The 21,913-nt window shown below is 45.0% G+C and overlaps 1 protein-coding gene across 13 annotated transcripts in view; it reads right to left on the minus strand.

Annotated features, from left to right (window-relative positions):
* Positions 1 to 21,913, minus strand: part of LOC124615292 (voltage-dependent L-type calcium channel subunit beta-1) — a 720,562-nt gene that overhangs the window by 154,095 nt on the left and 544,554 nt on the right. For 12 of the 13 annotated variants that reach the window (XR_006979771.1, XR_006979774.1, XR_006979770.1 and 9 more), the window contains one exon: positions 6,380 to 6,614. Coding sequence is in view for 7 of the 13 variants with exons in the window: in XM_047143072.1 (XP_046999028.1) it covers positions 6,380 to 6,614 (235 nt within the window). In the remaining 6 variants the exon portion in view is untranslated. The remainder of the gene's footprint in view (positions 1 to 6,379; positions 6,615 to 21,913) is intronic. The other variant, XM_047143076.1, reaches the window with a different exon arrangement.

The following is a 21,913-nucleotide window of genomic DNA, read 5'->3' on the forward strand; positions in this document are numbered from 1 at the left end:
GCCGGGAGGCGTCATGCGGGGAAGTTCGGCCGCCGTATTGCAAGTCCTTTTTAGCTGACGCCACTTCGGCGACTTGCGAGTCAATGATGATGAAAGACACACAACACCCAGTCATCACGGGGTAGAGAAATTCGCTGACCCCGCCGGGAATCGAACCCGGGATCCCGTTCGCGGGAAGTGAGAACGCTACCGCAAGACCACGAGCTGCGGACTTTCAAGAATATATCGAAGTGCAGTAACTAGTTTAAGGCTGCCTAGTTTAAGGCTGCCATGTGGAACCAGGAACCGGCCGGAGTGGCCGTGCGGTTCTGGGCGCTACAGTCTGGAACAGAGCGACCGCTACGGTCGCTGGTTCGAATCCTGCCTCGGGCATGGTTGTGTGTGATGTCCTTAGGTTAGTTAGGTTTAATTAGTTCTAAGTTCTAGGCGACTGATGACCTGGAAAGTTAAGTCGCATAGTGCTCAGAGCCATTTTTGGAACCAGGAGCTTGCTGGAACAAATGCAGCACCGGGAGGACGTGGTGGCTGACGAAAGTATAACCTGTTTGGTATAGGTGATGATTGTATCTTTCTTGATACCATCAAACGCTTATATCTAAGAAGACTGTATGTAACACAGCTGCAGTTATCTCCAACTTCTTCGCGTGGTGAACAAAGGGAAAAAATGGTAGTAGATTTGAACAGTATATTACTGTTACAGAAAAAAAAACCACGCCATTTGACACTTACGTGAAAGATGAGTATGACCAACTCTTTTTCAATTTTTTTTTCCTGCAAGGAGTGGACATAGCCCTATGAGACCACGCCCATTACAAAACCACCGGCTCTTTTCAGCCAACTACCAGGCGAGGTGGTAGCGGAAGACAAGAGTTCCCAATCGGGAATAAACGTGAGGGAATTATCAGTTGAGGTATTTGCCTTACAACCACGTCAAACCTCACGAAAACCTTGTTCGGAATCAAGGGGTTGCAATAAAAAAGTGTGTGTGTGTGTGTGTGTGTGTGTGTGTGTGTGTGTGTGTGTGTGTGTGTGCGCGCATGGGCTGAATGTATTGCGTACTACCTGTTTTCACTCAGAATCATTGGTAGTTACTTCGTGTTAGAAAGAACGGTGAAATATTTGGATGCTAACTACCGAATACAAGCACTACAGAATTGGCTTATGTACGAGGAAAATTTCCCGCCAGAGAGTGTGCGAGTCCAGAGGGTTGTAGCGGCCGTCTCCCCGCCGCCCCCGCCTGCCCCGGAGGGGCGGACGGGGGCGGCGCCCTGGCTGCCGGCTCCCATACTCGATCCACGCCGCCCCGCGAGCGTCGCCCACTCCCCTCCTTCAGACAAGCACCGCCTGTCCTATCCGACATCATTTTCTGCCGCAGGATTAACTACGTGTCACAGCCTCCGCCCCCCATCCCCCTCCGTCCCCCCCCCCCCCCAACACATATTCCGCCTCAACGCAGCTACGATGGTACTGTTATCGACTCCCAAGAAAGTCCGCAAAACCTGAAACTGACATTTTACGATTTCTACGTTTTTTCAAGGTCAGATCAGTCGACACGAAAACCACAGAGGGAATCGGATGGAACTTTGCGTAGATGTGTTGCGCAGTGTCTTTCTAGAATGCCCGTCGGTCGCGCCACGTCGCAGTTTTCGGTTCTGCGTGCTGTCATTAGATTTCTTCACACTCAGAGGTTCCACTTGATTTCACGCAGTCCACATAATGTAACTGTCATTCGTTATAGCAAAGGGCGACAGCGGTGCAGGAACTTCGAAAGAGGACGTACAGACGTCCATTATGTAGTCGATCGGGGAAGAAAGCTAGTGTCAACCGATGCTCCTGTTGACGGAGTGGATCAGGCGAGTCAGGAAAATCGTCTACGAAGGGCAGTTCAGAACAAGCGAAGAGAAATGTTGTCACCAGACACCTTCCTTATTCGTGACAATGCTCGGCCGCACAATGCAGCCGCAACAAAGACGCTCCTGCAGCATTATCGATGGGAAGTGTTTGATCACCCTCCATACAGCCAGGACTTGGCTACCTCTGATTTTCATCTCTTTGCTCACATGAACCGCTGGCTACGAGGACAGCATTTTGGCACAGACAACGAGCTGAAGACCAGCGTAAAGAACTGGAGGAAAGCACAAGCAGTGTATGACGAAGATACTGGAAAAGTTCGTACCACGCTACCACAAATGTCTAAATCGGAGCGGGGACAATGTAGAGAAGTAGCTGGAAGGTTTAGCTAAAAGTTAGAAATAAAAGATTTCTGATTTTCACTGTGGTTTCCATATCACTATCGATCGATGCTTATTATATCGTATTGTAGAACTTTGCTGTCATACCACGAAACACAAATGTTTTATTTTGTAGTTGCAGTTTTTTTCTTTTACAGATGCGTATCCGTTAGTAAAAAGCCGATGCGTGCTGAGAAACCTTATATTGTATTTCGCTTTCATTCCCACTGATTTATGAAAATAATGCAACAAATCTTCTGAAAGATGTTTCGTGAAGATGCACAGAATGTCAGCTTTACTCGGGGATCGAAATTTTGGTTTACCGCAACAGGATTCGTCTGTGACGAGAAAAAAGGAAAACGACTAGAGCAACAATGGGCGCATGTGAGTCAGTTCCTATGTAGCTCACAGGTGTCGACGAACAGAACGAGTAGAGAGCTTGCCATTCCTTAACAGACTGGAAGATCCGACTGAAACGAAACAGCCATCTTTGCACCTGATACGTTTCTCACCAGAATACTAAGAGGATGAGCCAGTATTTTTGTGTCACAGTAAACAAGCGCAATGTCCGTGCATTATCGAGCAGAACATTCAAGGTACTCCAAGTGTTCATGTGTTCTGTGCTATTTTACGGCTTAAAGCTTATGGAACTTTTAACTGGGCATAGGACTCTCAGTATGTGCTTCAAAACTGGCGGTTTCCAGCTACAGACCGAAAACGTGGGTTTAATCTACCAACAGTACGGTGCTCTACTCCACTTCCATATCGACATTTATGAATCTGTAACGACGACTCTGGAAAAAATCATGAATTGATGAAATTCGCAACACTGTCAAGAACTTTACATCATTGTCTCCACGCTCACCTGCGTTTCTTTTGTGTGGGCTTATGTAAATTATTCCACATTTCCGTTATCTTCATGAGGATACATACAAAAAAAAAAATACGAGCACACATCAGCAATGCCTTTTAACAGATCTAAATGAATATGTTATCTAGAATTTGGGATGAATTTACTACGGACGTGACATCTATGGAATGAGCACGTGAATTTCTCTGTATGACTACCAAACCAGTAATACTATGCCCTACAATACGGCTACAGGATCTGAAATACTTGCACACTGAGGTAGAGTATCGTATATTAATACATGTTGTTGATGTTTGAGGCGTAGGTCTACGAGATTCATTTAGCTTAAATGTTGCGCTTTCAGATATACACTGATCAACCAGAACATCGTGACCACCTTCGTAACAGCCGCTAGAGCCTTTGGCACGGATATCAGCGGCGCCGCGTCGTAGCATGGAAGCAATGAGGCCTTGCTAGGTCGCTGGTAGTTGGCGCCACATTTGCACTCACAAGTCACCTAATGTCCGTAGATTCCGGGGAGGGGGCGATGATCTCTGAGACCAAGTTCAATCACATACCAGGTGTGTTTGATCGGGTTCAGATCTGCCGAGCGGGGGGGCCAGCACATCAACTGGAACTCGCCAACGTGTTCCTCGAACCACTGCATCACACTCCTGGCCTTGTGAAATGGCGCATTATCTTGCTGAAAAATGACACTGCCGTCGGGAAACGTGACCGACATGAAGAGGTGTACGTAGTCTGCAACCCGTGTACGGTACTACGTGGGCGTCAGGGTGCCTTGCACGAGCTCCACTGGACGCATAGACGTTCCCCAGAGCGTGCTGGAGCCGCCGCCAGCTTGTCCCTGTCCCGCAGTACAGGAGTCGAGGAGCTGTTCCCTTGCAAGGCGACGGACTCGACCCTTCCCATCGGCATGATAAAGAAGGTATCGGGATTTCATCATACCGTGTAACTCTCTGCAAATGCGCCAACGTCCAGTATCGACAGTCGGGCCCACTTCACTCGTAGGTGCCAGTGCCCTGGTGTTAACGACGGCTGAGAGACCTTTCGCTAGGAGTTTTCGGTGCACTGCGTGTTCAGACACACTTGTATACTGTCCACCATTAAAGTCTGGTGTTAGTTGCGCCACAGTTCGCCACCTGTCCTGTTTTACCAGTCAGCGCAGCCTACGATATCCGATGTCTGTAATGAGCGGTGGCCACCCAACCCCAGGTGGCCACCCCACCCCTTCCCCAACAGCCGACTAGTCGTGGAGTTATCGAAATGCTCGTACCGAGCCTCTGGGCCATCACAATCTCCCCTCGCTCAAACCCAAAAAGATTGCTGGCCTTCCCCGTTCTACGTAGGGACAACACGCTGACTGATGCTACATGCACCGTGCGTGTGTCTGACTAACAGTCATTCCTCCCTACGTGACGCTGGCATCGCCTGGGTGGGTTATGTCGATAGTAAGTCGGTGGTCATAATATTCTGGCTGGTCGGTGTACACTGTCTGTAGGATGCACAAACTACTACTAATAATGTTGTTGGTATTCCTCTGCGCTTTTATTTTGACTGGAATTTATTGTCTCTCAGTAGGGAAAACTGTATTCTTGCCCTCACAACAGCTTCACTGGCATTTCACATCCACTTCATGTCTTGTTACGATACGAGGGTAATCCCAAAAGTAAGGTCTCCAATTTTTTTATAAGTACATACACCTGTTTATTTCTACAATGGTTTACATCAGTTTACAGCTTGAACATTTAGCTATTTTTCAACAAAATCACTATTTCTGTCGATGCATTTTTGTAAACGCTATGGCAGTTTTTGTATGCCCATGTCATACCAGCTCGCCGCCATGCTGTTCAGAAAGTTATGAACCTCTTCTTTCACCTCGTCGTCGGAGCTGAATCGCTTTCCGGCCAAATGTTCTTTTGACCTAGGGAACATGTGATAGTCACTGGGCGCCAAGTCAGAACTATAGGGAGGGTGGGTGATTATGTTCCACTGAAACTGTTGCAGGAGAGCAACGGTTTGCCGAGTGATGTGTGGGCGAGCTTTGTCATGGAGAATGTGTACGCCCTTGCTCAACATTCCTTTTCTCCGGTTCTGAATTGTCCGTTTGAGTTTTTTTTTTCACAATCTCACAGTACCTGTCATCGTTAATTGTGGTTCCAGCGATTCAGCTCCGACGACGAGGTGAAAGAAGAGGTTCATAACTTTCTGAACAGCACGGCGGCGAGCTGGTATGACATGGGCATACAAAAACTGCCACAGCGTCTACAAAAATGCATCGACAGAAATAGAGATTATGTCTAAAAATAGCTAAATGTTCAAACTGTAAACTGATGTAAACCATTGTAGAAACAAACCGGTCTATATACTTATAAAAAAATAGGAGACCTTACTTTTGGGATTACCCTCGTACTTCATCATTTCGATGTATCAGTCGAATTATGTGGAACTATGTGCTTGGTAGTGACGGGGCATGCCATCATTTTTTTTTTCATGGAAAAAAATTAAATAAGTTTGGAATTGTGATGTATAGTTTGCAATGTTATGTATTTTAAATAGCGCACGTTTGTCGACGTATCTGCTTTGCTCGGATAAGGTTTCCCCCGGGTCTCTGAATACAAACGAGAAATAAGCGGCGAAAAAGAAAAGAACCATAGTCGGAGATCGGTTCTACAGTACTTTAGACCAATCGAAAACAGTAACAGTCATTTCTGCCAGCCCACATACTTGAGGAAAATGTGAAGAAGATAATTTGGTAGCGATGCGGTGATTTGTTTTCGTAACAGAGAATAATAGCGTAAATATTAATGTTTTAGATTTACGGGGTTTCTTTGGAGCTGAGATTATTCTCACTTGAATTCTACTCCCCTCAGTTATCAATTTCGGTAACTACGATCTCGATCCTCTGTCCTACTATCGATATTGATCCCCAGTGGGTGCCCAGTCCCAACTGTTGCGATCCGCAGTGAAAATCAACACACGACTTAAGACGACAAACACTCGAAGTCGACCTGCACTCGAAGTCGACCCACATTCGAAATCTATCCTCAGCTGCAACAAATCCCCACAATAGAAATGGAAACACCACCGCAATCGATATGCACCCTACGGTGCAGGTAACACGGTTAGACGGTAGCCCTGCGCGGGGGCGGCGCTGTGCGAGGCGGCGGCGTCGGATTAGAACGCAAGAAGAACGAATAAGAAGCGGTGAGTGAGCGCAGTGTAGTGTAGTGTAGTAGTGTGTGTGTGCGAGTGCGGGCGGCGCCACGCAGCCACGTACCAGGGGTGGGAGGGGTGGATCCGCGCGAGTTGGCACTCTTAGAGGAGGCGAGCACATCGTTGACTAGCGCACCTAGGTTACTCGACGACGACGTCTTGGAAGCGTACAGCTTGGAGTTGCGCGCCTGGCTCTGCTGCAGCCGCAGGTTCTCGAGCTTGGCGGGAGACGGGATGAAGCCCACGTCGCTGCCCTCCTTCACCAGGCGGCCGATCCACCAGTTGTTGTCGTACTTCTCCTGCGGGACACAAAAACCACCATCAGGCCATGTTGCTGCTTACCGTCACTAACATACACATCGGAAAGCTGTGCGGCTGACGTAACTGGACAAACAAGAGTAGCAAGCTTACAAATGGTTCAAATGGCTCTAAGCACTATGGGACTTAACACCTGAGGTCGTCAGTCCCGTAGGCTTAGAACTACTTAAACCTAACTAACCTAAGGACATCACACACATCCATGCCCGAGGCAGGATTCGAACCTGTGACCGTAGCAGCAGCGCGATTCCGGACTGAAGCGCCTAGAACCGCTCGGCCACAAAAGCCAGCGGTAAGCTCACACTATGAAGGTTATAAACCGAGCCTGGATCTCATATCTACTGTTGTTCATCTTAAGTATAGAAGAAACAACGAAGAAAGTGAGAAATTTTTCCTGAAAATTACGGAACGAAACGATGTAACGTTTAAGGCGTTGGCATCGCATTGAGAAGAATATTGAACTTCCCCGCCCGACAGTTCAGATTTAGGTTTTTCCATGGATTTCCTAAATAAACGCAAATACTAGGGTGTGTGTTTGCAAAGGAAGTTTCACTTAATGAGCTAAAACTAACTACATACATAATTAACAAATATTCCAGCGTTGTCTGTACTCAGATTTGTCTGTTTTTCTGGGACTGCGTGATTATCACACCTGAGATTATTTCTGGCACTGCAGCGGTGTGTATGAGACTATGATCGATGTATATGTTGGTGATTTAATAGATAGCATCAGATGACGGCAGTTGTAGTTTAAAGATCAATCTTCTAAAGTGTATTTATTAATAAAAGGAAGCTATGGGATAATGCCTTTCTTCAGGCACTCTGGAACTGTCAGCTATGGCTCCTTGTCAATCACATGAGGGAGAAATTGGAAATAATCACGTGAGAAGTTTCGCTCTAATCCACGTCAATAAACAGAAATTGACGTTCTTTGCATTGTTATGTGGTAATTTAATCATTTATGGATATTATGAATTGATTAGATACCAGAATTTACGATGTTCATTCTCGTCACAACACCATGAAAACATGAAAACAGCATACATCTGTTGCTACAAGATAAGGATTCTAAACAGTTGTTACAATTTACTAATCACGTAAGTCTATGATATTCTGTTTTTAGTGTGTTTGCAAACTCATTAGACTTGCATGATGGCGTCTTTCCGTTCCTGAATATGTCTGTGGCATCGGCTCTATCTTTTAGCGTGCGATACTCTCAGCCGAAATGCCGGCCTAGTGGCTCGCACCTAGCCCTCTCAGTTTAGCGTCCCGTGTTCGAGACCCGATTATTGTATTTATTTATGTTATTTTTTTAATTATCTACCTTTGTCCGTGAAAACTTACTACAGGAATGCTTCTTATCAAGCTAAGGTATACAAAGGCATTATATTAATTGTAAAATTACAACTGGGTTTCACAATAAGTGCCATACATTTATTATATAATATATGTTGTTCGATTTTTCACGGGTTACAGTCTCTTTAAATTCTCATAAGCTTTTACTTCATTCTTATATCAATTCCTACATTAATCCTCGCAGTTTATTCTTATGTTTACCCTTCAGGAAGATTTGGTGCGTTTTCTTGTATGATAGCGAACGTAGAAACATTCCCAGCATAGGCATTCCAAACACGACGAGCATCGTGTGAAGGCAAATTAGCCGCAATGACATTCTTTTCTTATGAATATCACTCGTTAAATAAACGCTATTAAATTGCTGAAGATTTCATGCGTTGGAAACAATTCCGCGGTGAACCACGCATAACGGATCACTTTACCGAAAACTGGCGCTTGCAAATGACTGAGTTAAGATACACTACAGGAATGTCATCGAAAACAATTTCAAATAATTTTCCCATTCATTTAGTGTTCATCATTTTCATTTCGTGCACCAGATATCAATTGGTAGACAAATATAGACAATTTTATTTCAATATAAACTGGAAAACATTCGTGCTGTAATCTGTTATTTATATGGGTAGGTAAAGGAAAAATAATAATGAGGCTTAGAACGAAGGGCGCAAAGCTTAGAAGCGGCAAAGGTAGCCAGTGTGGCACCATTTCGGCTGAGATTAGGGTGTGCTCAAAGGCATCTAAATAACGTCGAAAACTCTGACCGTCATTTTCTCAGAAACGGTCGAGTATTTACGGTTAAGCCGAGACACGTGTTTAATTATTCTAACCGCCCTCTTCCACTCTGCGAAGTTTCTAAGAAATCAGGTTAAGGCGATTGCTCTGTTCTCCACGTCAGAAAAGGGGGTGTGTTGTAGTAAAAGATAGAAACGGTGCTGAGAGGAAGAGCTACGTTAAGAAGTCGAGTGATTAATAATTAATAATCATATAAAGGGTGTTCATTTCTACTGAAGACACTGAAATATCTCGAAAGCTTTCCATCGGATTAAAAAAAGTTATAGTTCCAATTTGTTTGTCCCGGAGCGGGACACCCAGCAATACCACACTCGACCCGCCACCCCACCTCATGCGTGGGTGGCGGGGGCAACTTTGATAACTTCAATGGGAACCCCCCCTTTCTTTTATTGCAGATCGTGATTATACGGCAAAATCTACATACGTTTTGTCTCAAGCATTTCCTTCGTTTCGCCACAATGGGTCTGTAATCGGAGGAAGAGAAATGGTGTCTCAATCGCAAATTACGACATGCTACTCAAAGGCCCTTGAATATCCAGTGGCGCGTGGGACCCCACCTCCATGCTGCGAGGGTAGGGCAGGCCATTATTTCATAACTTCTAGTTGGACACTCCATTGCAATGTTGTATTCCTCCGACGTACCGAAGAGGGGACTACAAGACGCACCACCGTGGCCGTGCAGCGAATTACGACGTACCGAAACAGGCAGTACAGTGCGACCATGCAGACGTAGAGCCGATAGCGACTCTAGACATTACAATACTTGCACAGTGTTCAGTGCCTGCATACCTACCTATCATCTTGAGAACAGACGTGCAAGTGGGCGATGAACGTGGCAAGCACAGAAGAAAAATTGAAATGATTCTGATTTACGGAGAATGTAGGAGAAATGTTGAGGCTACAGTTGGCTTGTATGCCGAGCGTTTTCCAGAGTAAGCTCGCTTTCGTTCGTTCTTTTACAAAGTTGTGAACGATTTTGTATCTGATGGCAGCGTACAGACCGGCAAAAGGAAACGAAGCAAATGTGTTACAGGAGAGGTAATGAAATAGCTGTACTAGTGGCACTGCAACAAAACCCACGGATAAGCGCCCGGCAATTACACCACGATTTCAGTATGTCCGGAGGTAGTGTTATCACAATACTGCGTCGTCGTGTCATCCACCCCACGTGTCACTGCTTCGAGAACTTCATGGGGCCGATTTCCATAGCCGGGTAGTGTTTTGTGAATGGACATGTCAACAAATGCAAACGACCCCCATGTTCTTTGCCGAGGTAATTTTTTCCGATGAATCTATATTAAAAACCCACGGTAGCGTTAACCGGCATAACAAGCATTACTGGAGTGGAGACAGTCCCCACTGGTTGAGTATCAACGTCCTCGGTCGGTTGACGTATAGTGTGGCATCATGGGGAACGAACTCACTGTCTGTCATTTATCGACAGCACGTTGAATGAACGCAGATATCTGATTTTAGAACAGGAACTACTGGTAGAACTGCGGAATGTTGCCCTGGATATTCGACAACTCATGTGGTTTCAGGATGCCTTACGCAACTGAAGCACTGGAGGTATTAGATTGTGTGTACACTGGTCGGTGGATCGGCAGACGTGGCGTCTCTAATTGGCCCGCTGGGTCGCCAGATTTGACGCCGCTGGATTCCTTTCTGTGGGGATATTTAAAAGATAAGGTGTACCAGCGAGTGTCAACAGGCCGTGAAGACAGACACGGTCGACCCAATCAGAAACGCTTCTGCCGACATTTCCGCAGATACGCTTCTGCCTTGTTTATGGTCATTTGAAAAGCAGGTCACTGAGTGAACTGAAGTTGGTGGACTACGTTCAGAGACTCGCTCTAATTGGAGAAGCAGAGAAGCCACGACCACAGCGCCGCGTCGAGTACATCCCTGTTCGATATGTCTCAGGAATACAGTGGTGCCAACGGGGTTTCCAATTAGAATTTATGAAATGCTGAGTTGTCCTGCCATCGCACTGTGGAGATGGGGTCCCACGTGCCATTGAATATTCAAAGGCATTGAGTAACATAATTGTAAGTTCCAATTGTGTACCCATTTCTCTTCCTCCGATTACAGCGCCATCTGTGGCGAAACGAAGAAAATGCTTCAGGTTGAATATACGTAGATTTTGCCATAGAATCGTAATCTGCAATAAAAACGGGTGTTTCCTTTGAAGATTTCATAGTTTCCTCCCTGCCACCCACGAACGGGGTTAGATATTTTTTTTGGGGGGGGGGGGGGTGGGGGGTCGAGTGTGGTAGCATTGGATGTCCTCCTCCGAGACAAACAAGTAGGAATTATAACTTCTTTGGATACTATATGTAGTTTTTGAGATATTTCAATGTCTTCAGTTAAAATGAACACCCTGTTTATGGGAAGCGAGTATGAGCTCCTCTATTGGCATATCATCGCTGCGGATTGCAAAATTGTGGGTGTGGAATGGATAGTTAGGAATATTCGTTGGTGGAAACCAATAAACTTAATTTGTATACATCGTGTTGTATTTTATAACACATCCTATTCATGTGTAATTACCAGTTCGAAGGCCATTCATAATTGATACGCTACGAACCGTAGGTTGACGGTTTATATATGTAGGACGTGATATGTAAGGTATTAACTTCGCATCCAGTTTTTTTCTTTTACTGCTTTTTCAGTGAGACAGGTGCGAGAATCTGAATGTCATTGTCGGAAAAATTTAGTATCAGGTCACACAAATGCATAGATGTCAAAAATATGGCGTGTAAACAAGTCAGGCAAGTTGAAATCAACGCTCATGATAGAGTGTTATGGCGTCCAGGTCATTACACTGCTGGAAACTATACCTGTTATACTCGTGTCATTGGCACAGGTAGGCTTCCATTAGTATACGTGGGCTGCGTCGATTGTGGTGTATTTGTACTTCCTGACCCAGAATGCCACAGACCTGTTTCGCGAAGAGCAATAGCACCTGTTACACGAGATTCGCGCGGGGGTGGACAGAAATAGGAAATACTGCGAGAAGTGCACGCTTGATCATGAATGCAGGCGCTGGTCAAGCCTGCAGGTTGCGCAGTCCTTATGATCAAGAACGGCACGTGTGCAAAACTCCTAAGTACAGTGTTCTGTATAGTTGTGAGTGCATCATGTCGCAGCTAAGTGAATTTAAACGCGGGAAAATTGTTGGTGTTCGTTTTATGGGTGCTTCCGTAGACAAGGTAGTCGAAGTGTTCGGTGTTTCAAGAGGCACCAACCGAAGGTTTACACCGCATATAGGGTAAGCCGAAAAACATCGTCCGCTAAGTCACAATGTGGACGGAAGTATGTGTTCAGTGGTAGTGACGGATGGCCAATTGAAGGGAACTGTAGCGAAAAATGGGAGGACGACAGATGCAAAAGCCACTGCAGAAGTGAATGTAGCACTCGCGAACCCCGTCCGCATCCAAGCAACACGAAGGGAGCTCCATGAGCAGGGAATCGCAGGGTGAGCTGCAGTTACAAAACAGTGACTCAAATGCCTGTAACAGGAAAACGTGGCGCCGAAGCCTTGAAACCTGAACTATGGGGCAATTGAAGAAAGTCATTTGGTCAAATGAGTCTTGTTGCACACTGTTTCCAACTTCTGCCGGCGATGATTTGGGCTAGCATACGGCGGTGTACGCCACGGCTACGCTGCAAAACTGATCAGATCCATCTCGTGGTACAGTGTTTGTTCCCCAAAATGGTGATGCTGTGTTCCAAGACGACGTGGTCCGTATTCACACATCGCGCACTATCCAGGACTGGCTTTGTGAACAGGAGGACCAACTGTCACATCTCTACCGGCCACCGCGGTCAGTACATTTACCTAAAGGTGTGTGGCGGAGGGTACTTTCGGTATCACTATCTGATCAGTCCAACGCTGTTCCAATCGCGAATAGTGCGTGGGAAGAGTGATTGTCGGTAAGCCTCTGTACTGGCTCCACTTTCTCGAATTTTATGCTCGTGGTCAATACGTGAGATGTTTGTGGGGGGAAGTAATATGTCGTCCGACTCCTCCTGAAAAGTGCTGTCCCGAAATTTCAATAGTAAATCTCTCCGTGATGCACAACGCCTCTCTTGTAACATCTGCCAGTGGAGTTTGTTTAGCATCTTCGTAACGCTCTTTTGCCAGCTAAACGATTCCGTGGCGAAACGCGCCGCTCTTCGTTGGATCATCCCTATCTCGTCTATCAGTCCTACCTGATAGGAATCCCAGATAGATGAATAGTACTCAAGAACTGGGCGAACAAGCGCCTTATAAGCCACTTCTTTCGTGGATGAGTTACATTTCCTTAAGGTTCTTCCGATGAATCTGAGCCTGCTGTCTGCATTTCCCACTATCTGTTTTAGATGGTCATTCCACTTAAGGTCGCTCTGGATAGTTACGCCTGGATATTTTACGGCAGACGCTGTCTCCAGCTGTTTGTCATCAATGTGTAGCTATACAGTAGTGGATTTCTTTTCCTATGTATGCGCAATATGTTACATTCATTTATGTTCAGGGTCAACTGCCAGAGTCTGCACCATTCATCAATTCTCTGCAGGTCGTTCTGCAAATTCTTACTATCTTCTGGCGTTACTACTTTGGTACAAACAACTGCATCATCTGCGAATACTCTTAAAGAGCATCCGACGCTTTCTATAAGATCTTTTATATATATTGTGAACAGCAACAGTCCTATCACACTTCCCTGTGGTACTCCGCATATTACCTTTACATTTGTCGATTTAGTTCCGTTAAGAGCGACGTGTTGAGTTCTATCTGCAAGAAATTCTTGAATCTAATCGCAGCTCTGCTCCGATACTCCATAAGCTCGTTTTTTTGGTCATTAAACGGCAATGCGGGACTGTGTCAAATGCCTCACTGAAATCAAGGAGCACGGCATCAAACTGAGAGCCGTTTTCCACTCCGCTGTGGAACTCATGGAGGAACAGAGCGAGCTGAGTTTCTGTATTTACTCATTCCGAGACTAATGGAAGCTGTTCTTGATGCCAAAAGTTTTCCTACGCCATATTAGGTGTGGTAATCTGTTGCGTTTGTGGTGTTTCCATGTTTTTATAGGACCCCTGTATGTCTCTATATGATCTAGGAATAAAAAACTGCTTTAATATACTAAGGTATTAAATGGCCATTTGAGCTGCAGGAAAAGTCATTTGGCTAATTGCCTCCAACTGTGACTGAATTGGCGATTTTTTGTGAGAAAAGAGTCAAAAAATGTAATGGTAATAGCACACGAGGCCCAAGCAAGCGCCATGATGATTTATAAGTTTTTAGACACTGATAACTATCAGTAATCCGCGTTTAGACAACAGTTCGCGCGAGATTTCAGAAGTATGTGTACTGATGAACAACAACTGCTGCTGGAGAAGTTGTTTTATAAAAATGTGGTCCGAATGTTGTTATGGATGAAATGCGAGTAAATGTAAAGCTTTAATAGGTAAATGGAAGCAACCTATGTGCGAACCTAACAGATAAGCAGACGGAAGTGAAGTCGATACCTGCTATTTTTTTTTTCTTTTTGTCGTTGCTCATTTTAATTCAACCGTCCGAAGCACGTAGTAACTGAATCCTGTTCGCACTAGAGTGTAAAGTGACCACGCTAAAATCCTTAGAACTAAAACTTCTATACAGGCGTGCGGGCTATGTATTACACTGAAGGGTCAAAGAAACAGGTATAGGCATGCGTATTCAAATACAGAGATATGTAAACAGGCAGAATACGGCGCTGCGGTCGGCAACGCCCATATGAGACAACAAGTGCGTGACGCAGTTGTTCGATCGGTTACTGCTGCTACGATGGCGGGTTATCAACATTTAGGCGAGTTTGAAAAAATGGTTCAAATGGCTCTGAGCACTATGGGACTCAACTGCTGTGGTCATCAGTCCCCTAGAACTTAGAACTACTTAAACCTAACTAACCTAAGGACATCACACACATCCATGCCCGAGGCAGGATTCGAACCTGCGACCGTAGCAGTCGCACGGTTCCGGACTGCGCGCCTAGAACCGCGAGACCACCGCGGCCGGCAGGCGAGTTTGAACGTGGTGTTATAGTCGGCGCACAAGCGATGGGACACAGCATCTCCGAGGTAGCGATGAAGTGGGGATTTTCCCGTACGACCATTTCACGAGTGTACCGTGAATGTCAGGAATCCGCTGAAACACGAAATCTCCGATATCGCTGAGACCGGAAAAAGATCCTACTAGAACGGGAACAACGACGACTGAAGAGAACCTTTCAACGTGACAGAAGTGCAACCCTTCCGCAAATTGCTGCAGATTTCAATGCTGGGCCATCAACAAGTGTCAGCGTGCGAGGCATTCAACGAAACATCATCAGTATGGGCTTTAGGAGCCCAAGGCCCAGTCGTGTACCCTTGACGACTGCATGACACAAATCTTTACGCCTCGCCTGGGCCTGTCAATACCGACATTGGGCTGTTGATGACTGGAAAAATATTTCGTGGTAGGATCATTGTCGTTTCAAATTGTATCGAGCGGATGAACGTTTATGGGTCTGGAGACAACCTCATGAACCCATGTACCCTCCATGTCAGCAGGGGACTGTTCAAGCTGGTGGAGGCTCTGTAATGGTGTGGGGCGTGTGCAGCTGGAGTGATAAGGAACCTCTGATACGGCTAGATGCGACTCTGACAGGTGACCTGTACGTAAGTGTCCTGTCTGATCACCTGCATCCATTCGTGTCCATTATGCATTCCGACGGACTTGGCCATTTCCTGTACGACAATACGACATCTCACGTGTCCAGAATTGCTACAGAGTGGCATCAGGAACACTCTTCTGAGTTTAAACATTTCCGCTGACCACAAAACTCCCTTGTCATGAACATAATTGAGCATATCTGGGATGCCTCGCAACGTGCTGTTTGGAAAAGATCTCCACCTCCTCTTACTCTTAAGGTTTCATAGACAGCCCTGCAGGATTCATGGTGTCAGTTCTATCCAGCACTACTACAGACTTTAGTCGAGTCTATGCCACGTCGTGTTGCGGTACTTCTACGTGCTCGCGGGGGCCCTACACGATATCAGGCAGGTGTACCAATTTCTTTGGCTCTTCAGTGTTGAAATTTTCTGGGTGATTCACTCCACGCTGGGAGTCCCATGCTGTCGCCAGCATCTCTCAAACAGCCGCACAAGCACGGCTCACGCTGCTTCACTCTGTCAGTTCCTACCTCCTACAGTCTTCTTTAAGAGTTGAATGATAATGTGCGAGAGTAATGGGTACATACTGCTGTTTAATATTTGAAAGTAAGTGTATGGTTTCTCGAAACCTATATTACACAACATAAAAGTTTCAGAGAGTGTAAAATATATGCCTATGGAAACCAGATACATAGTCTGAAAAAGTATTACACACTTATTCATTCGTCATTATCATAGAACAGCTAAGTGTTTCTGAAGGGTTACAGAAATACGCACAGCTGTTCTATGACAGAGTACCAGATTCAACCGAAGTTAAATTTGGTGAAATATATAACAAGAAATAAAGCTGACGAAAATAAGACTAAATCAGCTACAGAACAGTTTGCACGTGGGCTCCCTATGTCCTGAACGGAATCAAGGTTTCTTTGAGTGCTAGTAAAAGGAAATAAATGCAGTGGAATCATTCCAAGTTTATCGCAACGAGCGTATCCAACCGACTGCGGTTGAAATGCCTCTACTCGCGTAAATGTTGCTTATAATGGTGGTTTAACTGAGGTCTCAGAAATATATTGCTGTTAGTAGAAGCTGCTGTGCAGCAACCATGGTAACATTAGCACGATCAGTGACAGCGACACACGCTCAGGTAGATTGTGTTTCAATTATTTCCTATTGCAGTCATTTTCGCTTGCAGGAGTGAATAAATGAGATAAAAAATATATTTTAACAATAAGTATGGTTAACAACACAGCATTGTCTGCAGGTCAAAGTCGATGGTCTTATATAAAAAAGAATTCCACCTTGTGACTCATAAAATCTTTCTCGGTACTGTACTTAATGACTTGTCTCGGACGCCCGAGGTCCGGCTCGCTCTTTACGACCTTCTGCCCCATAAATCCCACACTGGTGTCACCCAGTGGCCATTTCTTTGCCCTCTGCCTCACAGCAGAGTACTCTTTGTGTCTTGCGAGTGACCTAATGAAACCTGAGAAGATCGTTGAAAAGTCTCTATGAGTTCGGCGTGAGTCTCTCGGTCGAAACTTCTAAATCTAATATTGTTTCAGAGTTCCTTCCAGAAAATAAAATTTAGTGAGGAACTTTTAGTTAGCATTTATGAAAATAATCCAGAAATAATTGTGCCGATGTAGCTCCCATGTAAATTAGCTTTGGGTAGAAGCTTTGTCCGTCCGTCTCCGAAGCATAAGGCCAGCGCGTCTGACTGCTATGTGGAGGATATAGTCACGATACTGCCGGGGATGTTCGCTCGGTGGGAGGACTGTGACAGGGTACACTCCGCCTCGCGATGCCAACTGCAGGTGTAGCGGCTCGAAGGTCAGGAAAGGCGACACCAGTCACCAGAAGAGAGTGTTGACTCCACGCGCCTCCCTACCACTTTCCAATGCCATGACCGAAGATGACAAGGTGGCGGTCGGTGCCGATGGCCCATCTGGGCCATAATGGGGAGCTTTGCTGTAAGTTTTATCTGTAACAAACCGAGTTGACAATATAACTTGGTCCCCACACAAATCACTATGCACAAAATCTGTAAGCAAAATAACTTTTCTTGAAAAATCCTCGTTGCTACTTTTGGTTCAACAAATCCTTCGATAATAACGACGACAACATGGACTACTAATATTATTAGTCAAGTATGGTGAAGTTTTATATTAATCTGAGGATTTACTATAGGAGTTATAGATAAATAGTATCCTCATGCCGCCAATGAAGGCGCGCGTGTATAAATGTGTCAACTGTTGGACAGTTACAATCCAACAACTCATGTTAGTAAATTACAGAATAAAAAACACATGGAAGAATAGAATCAAACAACGATGCATTTTAGAAAAATGATATGGCTTCAGAAAAATATAGTTATCAGGAAAGAAGTCTGGGCCTTCGTTCATAGAGAAAGCTATAATTTTAAATAATTAAGATACTTACATAACATGTGAAGATGTAGAGAAAGCCTTCAGTAATGTTAAAGTGAAAAAGGGGATAAAGAACAAACATAAAATATTAGAATTCCTGTAAGTTACAGATCTACATCTACATCTACATATATACTCCGCAAGCAACCCAACGGTGTGTGGCGGAGGGCACTTTACGTGCCAGTGTCATTACCTCCCTTTCCTGTTCCAGTCGCGTATGGTTCGCGGGAAGAACGACTGTCTGAAAGCCTCCGCGCGCGCTCTAATCTCTCTAATTTTACATTCGTGATCTCCTCGGGAGGTATAAGTAGGGGGAAGCAATATACTCGATACCTCATCCAGAAACGCACCCTCTAGAAACCTGGCGAGCAAGCTACACCGCGATGCAGAGCGCCTCTCTTGCAGAGTCTGCCACTTGAGTTTGTTAAACATCTGCCGAACGAGTGTTTTGTAAGCCACCTCCTTCGTTGATGGACTACAATTTCTAAGGACTCTCCCAATGAATCTCAACCTGGTACCCGCCTTACCAACAATTAATTTTATATGATCATTCCACTTCAAATCGTTCCGCACGCATACTCCCAGATATTTTACAGAAGTAACTGCTACCAGTATTTGTTCCGCTATCATATAATCATACAATAAAGGATCCTTCTTTCTATGTATTCGCAATACATTACATTCGTCTATGTTAAGGGTCAGTTGCCACTCCCTGCACCAAGTGCCTATCCGCTGCAGATCTTCCTGCATTTCGCTACAATTTTCTAATGCTGCAACTTCTCTGTATACTGCAGCATCATCCGCGAAAAGCCGCATGGAACTTCCGACACTATCTACTAGGTCATTTATATATATTGTGAAAAGCAATGGTCCCATAACACTCCACTGTGGCACGCCAGAGGTTACTTTAACGTCTGTAGACGTCTCTCCATTGATAACAACATGCTGTGTTCTGTTTGCTAAAAAGTCTTCAATTCAGCCACACAGCTGGTCTGATATTCCGTAGGCTCTTACTTTGTTTATCAGGCGACAGTGCGGAACTGTATCGAACGCCTTCCGGAAGTCAAGAAAAATAGCATCTACCTGGGAGCCTGTATCTAATATTTTCTGGGTCTTACGAACAAATAAAGCGAGTTGGGTCTCACACGATCGCTGTTTCCGGAATCCATGTTGATTCCTACATAGTAGATTCTGGGTTTCGAAAAGCGACATGATACTCGAGCAAAAAACATGTTCTAAAATTCTACAACAGATCGACGTCAGAGATATAGGTCTATAGTTTTGCGCATCTGCTCGACGACCCTTCTTGAAGACTGGGACTACCTGTGCTCTTTCCCAATCATTTGGAATTTTCCATTGCTCTAGAGACTTGCGGTACACGGCTGTTAGAAGGGGGGCAAGTTCTTTCGCGTACTCTGTGTAGAATCGAATTGGTATCCCGTCAGGTCCAGTGGACTTTCCTCTGTTGAGTGATTCCAGTTACTTTTCTCTTCCTTGGACACTTATTTCGATGTCAGCCATTTTTTCTTTTGTGCGAGGATTTAGAGAAGGAACTGCAGTGCGGTCTTCCTCTGTGAAACAGCTTTGGAAAAAGGTGTTTAGTATTTCAGCTTTACGCGTGTCATCCTCTGTTTCAATGCCATCATCATCCCGGAGTGTCTGGATATGCTGTTTCGAGCCACTTACTGATTTAACGTAAAACCAGAACTTCCTAGGATTTTCTGTCAAGTCGGTACATAGAATTTTACTTTCGAATTCAATGAACGCTTCACGCATAGCCCTCCTTACGCTAACTTTGACATCGTTTAGCTTCTGTTTGTCTGAGAGGTTTTGGCTGCGTTTAAACTTGGAGTGAAGCTCTCTTTGCTTTCGCAGTAGTTTCCTAACTTTGTTGTTGTACCACGGTGGGTTTTTCCCGTCCCTCACAGTTTTACTCGGCACGTACCTGTCTAAAACGCATTTTACGATTGCCTTGAACTTTTTCCATAAACACTCAACATTGTCAGTGTCGGAACAGACATTGTCGTTTTGATCTGTTAGGTAGTCTGAAATCTGCCTTCTATTACTCTTGCTAAACAGATAAACCTTCCTCCCTTTTTTTATATTCCTATTAACTTCCATATTCAGGGATGCTGCAACGGCCTTATGATCACTGATTCCCTGTTCTGCACATACAGAGTCGAAAAGTTCGGGTCTGTTTGTTATCAGTAGGTCCAAGATGTTATCTCCACGAGTCGGTTCTCTGTTTAATTACTCGAGGTAATTTTCGGATAGTGCACTCAGTATAATGTCACTCGATACTCTGTCCCTACCACCCATCGTAAACATCTGAGTGTCCCAGTGTATATCTGGTAAATTGAAATCTCCACCTAAGACTATGACATGCTGATAAAATTTATGTGAAATGTATTCCAAATTTTCTCTCAGTTGTTCTGCCACTAAAGCTGCTGAGTCGGGAGGTCGGTAAAAGGAGCCAATTATTAACCTAGCTCGGTTGTTGAGTGTAACCTCCACCCATAATAATTCACAGGAACTATCCACTTCTAAATCACTACAGGATAAACTACTACTAACAGCGACGAACACTCCACCTCCGGTTGCATGCAATCTATCCTTTCTAAACACCGTCTGTACCTTTGTAAAAATTTCGGCGGAATTTATCTCTGGCTTAAGCCAGCTTTCTGTACCTATAACGATTTCAGCTTCGGTGCTTTCTATCAGCGCTTGAAGTTCCGGTACTTTACCAACGCAGCTTCGACAGTTGACAATTACAATACCGATTGCTGCTTGGTCCCCGCATGTCCTGACTTTGCCCCGCACCCGTTGAGGCTGTTGCCCTTTCTGTACTTGCCCAAGGCCATCTAACCTAAAAAACCGCCCAGCCCACGCCACACAACCCCTGCTACCCGTGTAGCCGCTTGTTGCTTATTCTCTGAATTGAATGAGCGACGGGGTAAAAATGAGAAAATTTCAGAAGAAGTAGTTCATGTCGACGTAGCTTCTTCAGCATAGACTGCGGGATAGGAAACAGGACGAGGTGGCGTCGTCACAAAACAATGGACTCTTATTTGGGCGGGCAGCAGTCAAAATTCTCATTCGGTTATTGAGATTTTAGTTTTCACTGGTTTCCCTGAATCGCTGAAGCCAGATATCGGGTTAATTCCTCTCCTAAGTACAAGTCTGATTCCTGTTCGTTCCCAATGCGAATTTAAGTTTTCCCTCTAATAACCTCGTCCTCGATGGGACATTGAAAGAATGAGAGGAAAGATGAACAACTATTAATAAAGATTGATACAGGAGAAGACAAAGAGAACAACTCTGCGTCTAGGGAAGGAGCCAAATAAAGAAAGTGGTAGGAAGGGAGAGTTAATATGGAGACAAACGTTCCTAAGGAGGTTTTAACAACACATCTTTACGGAACCAGTTTAGGTACGCCTACTATGTACTGTGGCACAGGTAAAAAGTTCACGGAGACACTTCCTCACGTTGAACTCTGTCTCTGACCTTTTGTTCAAGGTTATGCATGACGTCGCTGATGACCTTGAACCGACGATATCGTCAATGATATCGTTATCAGTGGGATGCCAGAACCACTACTTACCTCCAGCCAAACATAGTGCAGTATTAAAAACAAAAGATGATGCAAATGGTCCAATTGCTTTAATAAAAATTAAGAGACCCCTCCATTCTCCCTATCTCCAATCAATCAGTCAGTGCAGTACTCCTTATCTCCAGCCAATCATAGTGTGCAAAATCTAAGCTGACGGAAATAGACCAATTGTATTAATGGGAAAGTAAAAGTCCCCCCCCCCCCCCCCCCCTCGTATCTCCAACCAGTCATAGTGCACACTATTAAAACTCCAAGTTGTTGGCAGTACAACAATTGTGTCTATTATACGCCATTCTCACTCCTCTTTCCAACCAGTCAGAGCGTGGTATTTAAAAGACGTCAAATTACGCTCTTTCCAGTGTAAAATTCTCTATCTCCAACCAATCAGAGCGTGGTACTAAAAGTAGGGCCAGATGTG

This window comes from Schistocerca americana, chromosome 5 (assembly GCF_021461395.2).
Source record: "Schistocerca americana isolate TAMUIC-IGC-003095 chromosome 5, iqSchAmer2.1, whole genome shotgun sequence".
Classification (NCBI taxonomy): Eukaryota; Metazoa; Arthropoda; class Insecta; order Orthoptera; family Acrididae; genus Schistocerca; species Schistocerca americana.